Below are 14,257 nucleotides of genomic sequence, written 5' to 3' on the forward strand. Positions count from 1 at the left end.
CATCCAGGTCATTTATAAAAATGACAAACAGCAGTGGACCCAACACCCAGCCTTACGGTATACCACTAGTAACTGGTCCTATTCATATATCCATCCAAATGTCTTTTAAATGTTGAATTTTATGCACATCCATCACTTCATCAGGAAGTTCATTCCACACACAAACCATCCTCTGTAAAAAATTTTCCTCTTACATCTTTTTTAAAATCTCTTTGCTACCACCTTAAAAATGTGCCGCCTAGTCTTGAAATTCTCCATCTAAGGTACATATCAATCCACCTCATGTGCTTTTGTTGCTTCTGGACTTAGGGAATACAAAGCTCTCCTGGCTGGTCAATTATGCTGAGCTTGTCCAAAATGGTATGTCTTATCTCCTGACTTGCATCAAGTTCCCTTTTCCCAACATCCATGTGCTCACTTACAAACACTGCATCCTCCTCCAGGAGTGCATTGATTTTAAAATTCCCATCTGTGCTAAAATTCTTATGGGCTTGGCCATTTTTAGTTCTGAGAGATTTGGAGGAGTTTACAGATCTCAGCTCTCCTTCAATTCTGTCTCTTGCACATCCAGGTTTTGCCCATAATAGCAATTATGTTGTGAGATGCCTCGCCACAAATTTCTAGAGCTTCCTCTGTAAATATTTACTAGCCAAGTCACAAGCTTATCTCCCATTCTGTGTACTATACTCATTTTGTAAACCTTACTTTCTCTACCTGACTAAATGTTAACCTGTGTATTGCCAACCCTATCCTCTGGGCGTAATACACATTACTCTACCAGATGGATATGGTACCCTATGCATGTAGTATTGTAGCTGTGAAAATTTGCATTCGACGTTAACCGTATCAAGTCAAGAAACAATCATTAGACTGTGACAAATGTACAGATGGAAGTCTTTAAGGAATTACAAAAAAGAGCTCAAAAGTCTTGGACTCATAGATAAAACATTTGATTAGCCAAAGATAAAATAACTCTCAAAGGGAGTTCATACGTATCACTTCCTTTAAAATTAGCACCTGTTTCATAACCAGTGATGATGACATTAATGTGATATTAGTGTCTTAGGAAGAACAGAGAATCAATCATACAAAACTGTTCAAGGACCTCTCAATAACCATCACCCCACGACACTCAAAGGCATTATTATCCCTGAATCCTCGACAATCAACATCCTGGAGGTTAATATTCTCCAGAAACCAAACTGGACTAGCCATGTAAATACAGTGGGTACAAGAGCTAGGAATTCTACGGTGGTCAACTCACCTGTTGAACGTTGTTTTGTGTGCTCTACAGGCAGATCATACCACACAAATTACACCAGGTAGCGGAACAGATTCCAGAAAACATTATTAAAGCCAAAGAGAAGATGCAGAGATTAACTTGACATTTGACAGGTCCATTCAAAAGTCTTATAACAGTACAGATGAAACAATCTCTTTCCTGTATTCTGTCTCATCGTTGTTTGAGATCTGACCCACTGGTGGTATCACCAGCAAATTTGTACATGGAGTTAGGGCAGAATTTGGCCACTGTTGTGAGAGTGTCTAAGGAATATAGTAAAGGGCTGAACGCTCACACTTGTGGGGCACCAGTGTTGAGGATTACTGTGGAGGTATTGTTGCCGATCGTTACTGATCGCAGCCAATGGGTCAGCAAATCGAGAATAAGGTTTCCGAGTTGGGGGTGAGGGGATGGGCAAGATATAGGTCTTGGAGTACGGAGATGACTTTCTTTGGAATGATGGTGTTGAAGGCTGAGCTGTTGTCAATAAGTAGGAACTTGCAGTAGTTACATAAAAACCAAAAGAACTAAAGTTGCTGGAAAAGCTCAGCAGGTCTAGCAGAATCTATGGAGGAGAAAACAGAGCTAACGTTTCAGGTCTGGTGACCCTTTCTCAGAACTTCCTAGTTTTCTCCTCCACAGACGCTGCCGGACTCGCTGAGCCTTTCCAGCAACTTTGTTTTTGAGCTTGAAGTAATTATCCTTGTTATCCAGAAGTTCCAGGGATGAGTGGAGGGTCAGGAAGATAGCATCTGCTATGGACCTGTTGCACCGGTAGATGAATTGCAAAGGTCTAAGGCAATGTGGTAGGTTACAGTTGATGTGAGCCATGGCTAATCTTGCAAAGCACCTCATAATTACGGAAGTCACAGCCACCAGGCAGTAGTCATTGCAGCTCATTGCTTGTGTTTTCTTTGGCACCAGGATGGTGGTGGTCTTTTTGAAGCAGATAGGGACCTCAGATCAAGGTAAGAAGTTAAGGGTGTCAGTGCATACTCTCACTAGCTGGTCCACACGTGATCTGAATGCATGGCTGGGGTCTCCATCTGGGCCAGTCACTTTCTGTGGGCGCACTCTCAGGAAGGCTGATCTAATGTCTGTGGTGGTGACTGTGGGTACAGGTGCATCTGAGGCTGTTGGGATAGGTAATATTGTCTCACTGATCTCCTATTCAAAGTGAGCATAGAGTGCAGTGAGCTCTTTGCGTAGGGATGCATTGTTTCCCACAACTATGTTTGACTTCGCTTTGTAGCCCATTATGTGGTGCAGTCTCGCCACAAACAATGGGTGTCTGTGGGGTTGATCTGGGTCTCAAGCATAGTTTGGTATTGCCTTGTGGCAGCCCTGATAGCCTCGTGAAGGTTGTACCTCCTAGTGCAGCTCCAACAACATTCAAGATGCCTGACTTACCTATGGCAAAGTAGCCTGCTTGACTGGCACCACATCTTCGAACATTTATTCTCTCCACCACTGAACACTGCAGCATCAACGTGTACAATTTACAAGCAGAAATTCACCAGCACTCCCTATAGTTCAGCCTTCCAAACCCATGACCGTCTAGAAGGACAAGGGCAGCATGGAAACATCACTACCTGCAAATTCCTCCCTAAGCTACATATCCTAACTTAGGAATGCATCATCATTCCTTCATGGCATTGCATCAAAATCCTTGTTCAATCCGGGCAAATGCGAGTTGATGCATTTTGGAAGATCAAATTCAAGGGCGAACTATACAGTAAATGGAAAAGTCCTAGGGAAAATTGATGAACAGAGAGATCTGGGTGTTCAGGTCCATTGTTCCCTGAAGGTGACAACGCAGGTCAATAGGGTGGTCAAGAAGGCATATGGCATGCTTTCCTTCATTGGGCAGGGTATTGAGTACAAGAGTTGGCAGGTCATGATGCAGTTGCATAGGACTTTAGTTTGGTCACATTTAGAGTACTGTGTACAGTTCTGGTCGCCACATTACCAAAAGGATGTGGATGCTTTGGAGAGGGTGCAGAGGAGATTCATCAGGATGTTGCCTGGTATGGAGGTTGCTAGCTATGAAGAGAAGTTGAATAAATTAGGATTATTTTCATTAGAAAGACAGAGATTGAGGGGGGACCTGATTGAGCTCTACAAAATCACGAGGGGTAATAGACAGGGTGGATAGCAAGAAGCTTTTTCCCAGAGTGGGGGACTCAATTACTAGGGGTCATGAGTTCAAAGTGAGAGGAGGAAAGTTTAAGGGAGATATGCGTGGGAAGTTCTTTACACAGAGGGTGGTGGGCGCCTGGAATGCATTGCCAGCGGAGGTGGTAGACGCAGACACGTTAGCGTCTTTTAAGATATATTTGGACAGGTACATGGATGGGCAGGGAGCAAATGGACACAGACCGTTAGAAAATAGATGACAGGTTAGGCAGAGGATCTTGATCGGCATAGGCTTGGAGGGCCGAAGGGCCTGTTCCTGTGCTGTAGGTTTCTTTGTTCTTTGTTCTCTCCAATAGCCCCTGCAGATTTACGTAGGGAATGCAGCAACTCAAGAAGGCAGCTCACCACTACCTTCTCAAGGTCAATAATTGCTGTCTCAGCTAATGACGCCCACATCTTTTGAATGAATATTAAAAAAGAATCCATTGACGGCAGACTTGTGGAACATCTGTATATCGGAACAATGAACCATGGGACAGAGAAGGGATAGAAAAGAAACTAAGCACCAATCCTTTTTAATAGTAGATCAGGCTTGTGAGCCTTATGGCCTACTCTCAATTTTTAATTTTCTCACCTGTCAGCTGTCCTGCACCAATATCTAAAAACTAGATAACAGTGTTTGTGCAACTGAAACAAAAGTTTGATTTAGTATCTTTAGACAAATATTGACCTGACCTTTGGCTCTGAAATCCTCACAGACCTGCTATGCATTATTGACAGAAATTTATTTGAGATTGTTTTGGGGCCAGGGAGCAGAAACATGTACCAAGTAACAGCATCAAATTTCATACCTGGAGTACCAGACTGAGCGACTGCAATAGCTTTCCGGAGTACAGGAACAATGTCACGAACTGTACGCACAGTAGCACAAAACTTACAAAGGGTTCTGAAAAGTGACAGCTGGTCAATATCCTGCAGTGCACCTCTGCCCTAGGAAATAAGTGAAAACAGGAAATTGTACTTAGCTAAAGTCATGACTGAGATTTGCTTGTTGTGCCAAATTTCCCCCATTAGCCCATTACAGCCTCTGGACTAGACCCGTGCATCTATCTGATGATCTTTGGGTTTTGGTGGGACTTCCTTCTCCATGATCCGTCTTCCCATCATGGTACAGCAGCTTAAAAAAGTATTTCACCTCTTTTTCCTGAAACACTATCTTGAACTCTATCTTTTTTCCTCCTCTCTTTAGTAGCCTTGCATGTGCACTGATGGTATGCAACATAACCTGCCCTGCTGGTTCTCCACCAATCCTTCTAGTGCCCCTGAACTCTGAAGGTTTTCACAACCTCAACATCCTATTCAATCAGCTTAATCGATTGGCTTAACATACATTCAGTGATACAAAAAACAATTGCACAGATCTCCATAATATCATTCAATTCTACACTACCCCAGTTCATTTGTTTGTGAAATTCTCATCGAAGCTTCCAATGTCTCCTGAACTCCTTAATCAAGTGTTTCCTGTCTTTCAGCTTCAGTACACTGCCTTTCTGAAGCCGAGTTTTAAATATCCCATCCCATTCAGCCAACACTTTTGGGGCTCACTGATCTAAAATTAGTTCCAAATCCTCCAGTGCCTCAGATGTAAAAGAGTGCACCAAAGGCAAATATCACCGCCAGATGGGAATGCACTTGAGCTGTATTAGAGCATTGCAAACCTGCACCACTGTAATGCACAGGAGTACAGGGTACCTGTGATAAAGATGGAGCAATCCATATATTACAGGGTGGAAGCTCCAGAGCATCCCCAACATTGCTATAGATTCTGATTGAGAATCCTCCAGAATGCAAATTAAAACCTGTCAGCCATCACCATCACAGTTAGTATCACATCATTCAAACAAAAATGCAATTGCAATGAAAATTGTTTTGAAACTACACGAATCTGACTACTGGGATTACTTAACAGCTCCACTATGACATCCTAACATTATTAGGATGGGAGGCGAATCACAAAATGAAACTTGGTTCTTTCTCAGCCAGCAATGTCTCGGTCTTCTTGTGAGGTGGATACTGGGTTAGGTGCACCCTAGTGTTACAGGCTGGTTATTTTGTGGCAATCTCTAGCCCAGGACGACGCCAATTAGGAGAAAAAGGAGTCAACTATTGTGAGCATCTCTGACAGGCCCCAGTTGAAGGCTAAGCACCAACAGTGTAATATGAGCATGTTATCCATCCACTTTAAACAATACCACCTCTGCCCCACCATGCAAGGATATGTGCATCAAGCACAGCACTATTTAGAATGCACAACACCAGAGGGGAACGAAGTCATTCTTGATCCTAAAGGACTGCTGAAGGGAAGATTTTGTGACAATGAGGCCTGAATCTATACTGATTTATTTGTCATCCAAAGCCACAGGTTTTTGTTTTATCTTGATCGTTAATTTAAGACCTCAGCTCATTTTCAATTGTATTTGCCATGACTTGACATGCTCAGGGGCCTACCGGCAACTACGTTTCCCAGCGCAAGTCCTTCCATGCATCACAAACAACTCCTGGTGGCTATTTTTAATGGCACTGTGCAACGAGGGAAACACTCCAATTTCAAATTCCCTTTGTACTTACATCTTGTGCTCACCTCTCATCTCTCTTTGTCCTACCCTGGCTGCCAGTCACTCAAAAATTCATGTTTGACTCATGCTTGATGAAATCCTTCTTCCCAACACTACTGGATGTGCCTTCAGAACTCCCTTCCACATTCTCATCTATCTTTCAAAGCCTGGTTTAAAACTTGCTAGGTTTCTGTGACCCAACTGAATTTCTCCATCCATCAACTTGTTATCTGATTTTTCTACCTATTCTACAGGATGTACAGCACTGAGACAGGCCACTCCGCCCAACCAGGGAATATGTGCCCAAGCATCCTTTTGTCTCCCCTCATCTAAATCTATTGTAATCGTCTGTTCCCTTCTCCCTCTTATCCTGGTCAAGGATCATCTTAAATGCATCAATGCTACACATTTGAATTACTCCTGGTGTTAATGAGTTAATTATCCTGACCACGATTTTGATCAGAAGCTCTACCTGTTTCTCCTGAATTTTCACTTGGATTTTTCTGGTGACTATCTTATATTGATGGCCCCAAGTTATAGAAACATAGAAAATAGGAACAGGAGACGGCCAATCGACCCTTCAAACCTGCTCCGCCATTCATCACGATCATGGCTGATCAACCAACTCAATAGGCTAATCCTGCTTTCTCCCCATAACCCTTGATCCCAGTCACCCCAAGTGCTATATCTAGTTGCTTCTGGAATACATTCAATGTTATGACATCAACTACTTCCTGTGGTAATGAATTCCACAGGCTCACCACTCGTTGGTTGAAGAAATGTCTCCTCATCTCTATCCTAAATCGTCTACCCTGAATTCTCATACTGTGACTCCTGTTCCTGGACATACCCGCCATCGGGAACCTCCTCCCTACATCTACCCTGTTCAGTCCTGTTAGAATTTTATAAATTTCTACAAGATTGCCACTTCATTCATCTAAACTCCAGCAAAAACAATCCCAACCTAGTCAATCTCTTCTCATACGTCAGACCTGCCATCCCCAGAATCAGCCTGGTAAACCTTTGCTGCTCTCCCTCGAGAGCAACAGCATCTTGCCTCAGAAAAGGAGACCTAAGCTGCACACAATATTCCAGGCGTGGTCTCACCAAGGCCCAAGACAACTGCAAGAACACATCCCTGCTCCTGTACTTGAAACCTCTTGCAATGAAGGCCAACATATCGCCTGCCTTCTTTATTACCTGCTGCACCTGCCTGCTTACCTTCAGCGACTTATGCTCTTCCCTCCAAGTGGAAATATTCTCTCTGTGTCCAATTTTCAAAACATTTCATATTTTTAATGACCTCTAATCAGGTCACTGCCTTAGCCTTCTTTTCTCAAAACAGTAAAACAGACACAGTGTGTTAAGATTTGGTTGCTGTTCCACTGGAAATAATATGATTTCTAAAACAAAACACACAAAGCTCTTGATTAACATTGTATGTACCTTGGAATCTAGACATAAACTGTTGAAAGCTCCTGCAATCAAAACCTTTTTCAAGTACTTTCTTGACAGCAACTTAATTTTAGATAAGTGATTTCACACGCACGGCCACACTTAACATTTTACAACAGAAGGGTCACTAGACACTGAATTTTAACGCTGATTTTTCTTCACAGATCCTGCCAGCCCTGCTGAACTTTTCCAGCACCTTCTGTTTTTGTTCCTGATTTACAGCATCTGCTACAGCTTCTCGAGTTCTTTTAGATCTGGACTAGAATGCATTAAAAGCCAAGAATAGTTGTAGCACCAGAGTTTGTTATAATACTTACCACAATACTAAATTAAACAGCAATATGAGCTACTACAATGATAGCACTTTGTAATTCACCATTCAGTGCAAATTATATCTTGTGTGCAGACCAAGCCGAACACATTTCTTCTCATCTTACATCTTCCTGAAACATGAGCTCAAACACTGCAGGCCACATTTTAACTCACACCATATCTTGTTCACTGACATACACCAGCATTCAGAATGGTTACATTTTGATTTTAAAATTCTCATCACTTGTTGCAATCCCATTACGACCTCAACTCTCCCCTTCTCCGTAACCTCTAAAGCTACAATCTTTCTCAAGGGGCAATGGGGAAATAAAAGCAGATCTTGCCAGCAATGCAATCCCATGATTGAACTAGAAAAATCTTCTAATATCTCTACCAACTCTAGCCTGAAGTATCGCAGACTTCCCTGACTCCAATACCAACAGTCGTTCCTTAAACTAGGAGCCAACTGTAGCATTTCATCCCCAAAGCTTGCTGCCCTCCTTCAAATTGCTCAAAGCCTAACTCTTAGACACAGCTTTTGATCACCTGCCTCATTTTTTTTTTATGTAGTTCAGAGTCAACTTTGTTGATAACATTCTTACAAAAACACCTTGAATTGTTTTATGACATTAGGACCAGTATATATAAATGCATTTGTTGCAATGCCTGAAGGCCAGACACTATCAAACAAATAAAGATAAATGAACATCACAAAACAGGTTTCCAGTGAGATGAGCCTAATCATCCCTTTAGAAGTGAGAAAATTAGTGATGTCTTCCCCGTTCATTGTAAAATTTGGGGTGAGAGAAAGATCTGAGACCATGCATCAGGGCTTGGTGCAGAACTCTCAAGGAACCCTTCTGTTGTCTCTCTCTCTACTGGCTGAAGAACTTACAAAATAGGGTAAATCTGAAGTGCAACTAAACAACATAAACAAATAACTTGCTCCTGATTACATCAGACACATCATCTATGATTCTAAGAAACTATTTCCAAAGTTCTCAAAGTTTTTCGCATCTAAGTTTGCTCAGAAATGGCTTAGTCTGCCAACATATCTTAAAAATCCCAGTGCAGAACTGTCCAGGAAACCATTGGTACAACAAGTCAATTACCACTGGTTTGTAGCAGTAATAGCTGTTCGAAAATCCAACAGCAAAGCAGTGCTACACAAATGATGAAAACCCATCTTAATGAAATCCTCATCCGTGCCTTTGTTATCTTTAGACTTGACTATCTCAGTTGTCAATCCTTCTTACACTTGGTTACCTGAAGCTTTGCTGCCAGTGTCTGAACTCAAACCACTTCTCATTCAATCATCACTGCATTGCCTGCTAACCTACATTAGCTACTGGTCCATTTCAAATTTCACTTCCAAATCCTTCCATGATCTCACTCTTCCCAAACTCCTCCAATTCCACAACTGCACAAGAGAAACAGGTGTCTGGTAATTTCGGCTTTGGTCAACCTCTATGCCCATCACTCCGCAAGTGATGGCAGGGCTTTCAGTTGCCTGAGCCGCAAGTTCTGCAATTCTCTCAGTTTCTCTTTCTTTATTTCACGCCTTTTTTATTTGAGTAATCTTTTGATCACCATGCTAATACCTCTGCCTGTTGCTCCAAAGCACGTTGGCATGTGTTACAGTGGGATAAAAGCACCACATAAACACAAGCTGTTGTTATTAAGTGCATCAGATGTACTGAACGGAAACACTCCCTTGTGGGAAGACTGTTTACCTGTAGAAGAGTTGCAGCTGCTCCCCCAATCAGCAGTACTGGAGTCTCTGCCATTTGTGCGTTTTTCACTGCAGTCACCGTGTTGGTTAAACCAGGACCTGCAGTAACTGCAGCAACACCAATAGAACCTGAAACAAAGCCAATTAGCTATCAGTACACACATTCAATGGCCATGCTTCTTGCACTGCAATGACAGACAGACTCCTCAATATACTGAGATTAAATTTATCATTCCCTACATTCTGCCAATAACTACAGCACTCATGGTCATGGTTTATTCGTCATTCCCATAAAGAGAAACACACTAGGTGTAATCTCCTGAGTTTTTAGTTAAACACTAGATGGTGCTTGGTCCACCTGTACAAATACTGGGCTGTATAGTTTGGGAGAAGTATTTATATGGCAAATAAAGAGGGCAGACCAGCAGGCCTACAATATTGAATCTACACCACAGTCAATTCCACATGGAACAGGATGTCAGTCCCAATAGTTGCAGACCAGCTGCTGTTGGTTGCAATCCTACAAGGTAACGGAACTTAGACTAGGATAGCAAAACAAAGAAATAAGTTCTTTTATTAATCCATTTTAAAACTTTATCTCCAACTTGTTTATCTTTGACCTTACACTGCCCCTCATTAAACATTTCCCAAATGCAATTATCCCATACACCATGTCATAAGGCTAGCAGTGATATTTAGATAAGAAATACACAGACTATGGATTGAAGTAGGAGCCTGCAAAGAAATGGCAAAGTGCACTGAACAACCTTTGCATTTTCTGCTGTAAAGTGTTTAGCAAAGTGGCCCACAATGAAACAGGTCTGAGACAGTAATGAAGGGCACACTGTACTCAAATGGTCAGCTACACATCACACAGCGATAACTACATGATGGAGCCAAATTAAAGCTATAACAAAAAGGCAAGAGGTGAAAGCTGCTTGTTTGCAATATCAACAAAATAACAAAACCCACTGAAGTAAATAATCAATGTCACCCAATGGCTGCAGAGCAGACCAAGTACTTTCAAGAGAAGGTCATGAAAAGGAAATTAATATCTGCAGCATCTGACCCATCAGAACAACAGGAAGACCATTCGGCCCCTCGAGGTGATTCCATCATTTGGTTATATCACGGCTGATCAAGCTTAGTTCTATACCCCTCAATATCCTTGGAAGAATAAGACTCATCAATTTTCAACTGACCCCAGTGTCAGCAGTTTCTGGGTGAGGTTTTCCAGAGTTGCACTACCCATTGATTTCACCCCGAACAGTGGAGCTCCAACAGGAAGGTTGTACCCCCTTGATCTGGGCTGGCTGTGGAAAATACTTGTCCCACTCTCTACTCCTTCATGTCAATTAATTATCCTAAAATGCTAGTATTTGATTCTATACGCAAAAGAATATCTCTGTTGTCAGTCAAACCATTGCAAAAAGAGGAGAAAAGCAGGTTGCAACTGATGAAAATAAATAGTTTACAATATGTTTGTGTATTATTGGCAATTGACCTGAATGATGGTTATGGAAAACTTTTGAAAGGAGGGAAGTGTAAAGAATTTAGCTTAAGAAACATGCGTCAATGATCACTGTTAATGCATAATCGAACATTCAGAGAGGTCAGGTTAGGAAGAGGATTAAGAGAGAATGGCTGGGGGGGGGGGGGGGGGTGGATATTCCGCATTTTAAGCATTAAATCTTCGGTTATACAGCAGGTCCTAGGTGACCAAAAATGAACAGGATGACGATTCAATGTTGCTGAATTCACTGCAAAATGACCCAATTCTGTGCAACATTCCTACATCACAATATCAGGAAGATAGATAAGTGAGATTCTGATCAATGTTCTTGCAGACATAAACAGCAAATGCCAGGTTACTTTTTGAAAAATTTAAGCTTTGACATCAGTGGAACACCTTTTTACTGAAGATAAAAATCAACATTGAGTCAAAGAACAGAACATTAGGACAGATTAAATAGGTAAGTTGAAGAAAGGTCTTGAATGAGAATTAGAGGGATAGAGGGTTCTAAAGTGTACATTAATACGATTTGGCTTGGAATAGCATCAAGTTCTAGGCAATAGGAGCATGAATTTGAGAATGAGGCCAATCTGCTGTAATGTCAATGTGCGTCTTCGCCAAAAAAAAACTTAGGAATTAGGAACCAAAACCCTTCAAGCCCACTCCACCATTTAACATGATCTTGGCTGATCTTATCCTGGTCTCAACACCACTTTCTTGTTTGATCCTCACATCCCTTTATCGTGCTTATCAAACATATCTATTTCTTTCTTGAAACTGTTGATTGATTCTGCCCCCACTGCACTCTACAGCAGTGAGTTCCGCAGACAAGTAGTTTCCCTCATCTCAGTTTTGAACCTACCTCCTCTCACTCAAAATCCATGACCTCTCGTACAATACTGCCCCACAACAGGGAACGTCTGTTCAACGTCCAGCTTATCAGACCCCTTTAGCATTTTACATATCTCAATCAGATCCCACTTCATATTTCTGAACTCCAGTGACTATAAGCGAAAGCTATTCAACTACTCCTTGTTTGACAGTCCTTTCAGCCCTGGAATCAACCTGATGAACCTCCTCTGAATTGCCCCCAGTGACACCACATCTTTCCTCAAGTAAGGAGACCAAAACTGGACAGAATATTCCAGGTGTAGTCTCATCAATGACTTATATAAATGTAGCAATGCTTCTTTACTTTGAGAATCCAGTCCTTTTGCAATAAATTCCATCTGCGTTTTTTATTACTTACTGCATCTGCATACCCACTTTCTGTGATTCATGCACATAATGCCCAGATCCCTCTGCACTGACGCACTTTGAATCTGCTTCTAATTTAAGTAATAATATGCCATTTCAGTTTTCCAACCAAAACGGAAAACTTTGTACTTATCCATCTTAAAACTCCATCTGGCAGATTCTGGCCCCTTATCCTAACCTACCAATATACATCTTTACCTCCTCATCACAGCCTACTCTCCCAGCTTTTTTAGTATTTTTATGAATTTTGCTATGTTACACTCTGATCCTGCTTTCGGATCATTCATATAGATTGTAAATAGTAAAGGTCCACAAACTGAACCCAATGGCACCCAGTTCGCCATCTAGAGAAAAGTACATTTATCCTAACCCTCAGCTTTCTATCAGTCTTTCTGTCAATCATCTACCCAATCCATTACTGAACTCTTACCCCCAAGATCTAACTTTCTGTATCGGTCGTTAATGCAGCATCTCGTCAAATGTCTTCTAGAAATCTAGATATATCACATCCATCAGATTCCCATTATCCCCAAATTAGGAAGATTGTCAGGGAAACCACAAATCTGAGAAGCGTTAGTTTGGTGCGGTTGGGTGTTTCTTCAAAAGCTTGTTGTCAGCATACGATTCCTCACTACAGTCCCGTTTATTACCTGAAAGCCTGGCCACAGCATCAGCAGCAAATACAGCTGTGACCTCATGTCGGGTGTCTACCACACGGATGCCGATCTTCTCACAAGCCACAAGAATTGGTGAGATGTGTCCTCCCACCAAGGTGAACACGTACTTCACACCATGAGCCTTCAGCACCTCAGCTACACTCTCACCGCCATGTCTGGGACTTGAAGCTTCCACCTGTTCAATGAATCAAGAAAAAAAAATCACACACCCACTGAGATAATGGGAACTGCAGATGCTGGAGAATCCAAGATAACAAAGTGTGAAGCTGGATGAACACAGCAGGCCAAGCAGCATCTCAGGAGCACAAAAGCTGACGTTTCGGGCCTAGACCCTTCATCAGAGAGGGTCTAGGCCCGAAACGTCAGCTTTTGTGCTCCTGAGATGCTGCTTAGCCTGCTGTGTTCATCCAGCTCCACACTTTGTTATCTTAACTCACCCACTGAAATAGCTTCAGTTCTGATACACTGCACCTTATTTTAAGTTGGACTATAAAACACAACTGCAGAATGTCAGTCTCTCCTACTTTGGAGCAGTTTTGTCATGACTACACACAACGGTCAGAGTCAGAGTATCATGGATTCCCTAGGCTAGGAATCACTGGCCCCTTCAAATCATTTCACCTCTCACATCCCAAGACCCCAGGAAGAAGAGTGCTCCAGGTATTCAATTCCCGATGCACCCCATAAACAGCATGGCCCTCTGACACCCCAGTGCTAGAACCGGGAAAACTTCCCCCAACCACCATACAACTGATGCCTGTTTCCAGGTCAGTGAGCATTGGTTACTGACCTCTGACCCCCTATCAAGGCTCGTAGAATCTATAGTGTGGAAACTACGGTGTGGAAACAAGTCCTTTGGCCCAAGAAGTCCACACCGACCCTCACAGCTTCCCACTGCACTGACCTCTGACCTGCCCCAACAAGGCCCACTGACCTCTGACACTTGCCCTCCCTGAAGGCTCACTGATGTCGTACCCAGCCCCCTTCCTCACCCGATACCGCAGCCGCTGAACCAGACCCAGTTTCCAAGCCACGAAAAGCGAGCAGCCAAAAGTGACAGCCAGCAGGCACCACGAAAACAGGCAGCCAACTGCCGCCGCCTCAAGCGCCATGGCCGTGTCGCCGGGTCCTCCCACCCTCAGCTGGCCCCTGTGTGACCCCCCCCCCCCGCAAACCCCAGGTGGATGACTGACACCAGCATCGACCTATCATAATTATGTGTGTACGTCATCAACACAGCTACCCAACCACTGCGCTGAGGAGGCGGGAGTACGCGGG

General features: G+C 42.8%; 1 protein-coding gene across 1 annotated transcript in view; it reads right to left on the bottom strand.

Annotated features, from left to right (window-relative positions):
• The window catches only part of ilvbl (ilvB (bacterial acetolactate synthase)-like), a 36,778-nt gene extending 22,653 nt beyond the window's left edge, over positions 1-14,125 (bottom strand). The window contains exons 1-4 of the mRNA XM_048562440.2: positions 13,972-14,125; positions 12,953-13,154; positions 9,534-9,661; positions 4,270-4,408 (exon numbers count right to left, since the gene is read on the bottom strand). Of these exons, the coding sequence (XP_048418397.1) occupies positions 4,270-4,408; positions 9,534-9,661; positions 12,953-13,154; positions 13,972-14,091 (589 nt within the window). The 5' untranslated portion in view covers positions 14,092-14,125. The remainder of the gene's footprint in view (positions 1-4,269; positions 4,409-9,533; positions 9,662-12,952; positions 13,155-13,971) is intronic.
• Between the last annotated feature and the right edge of the window lie 132 nt (positions 14,126-14,257).

This window comes from Stegostoma tigrinum, chromosome 32, assembly GCF_030684315.1.
Source record: "Stegostoma tigrinum isolate sSteTig4 chromosome 32, sSteTig4.hap1, whole genome shotgun sequence".
NCBI classification, from domain to species: domain Eukaryota; kingdom Metazoa; phylum Chordata; class Chondrichthyes; order Orectolobiformes; family Stegostomatidae; genus Stegostoma; species Stegostoma tigrinum.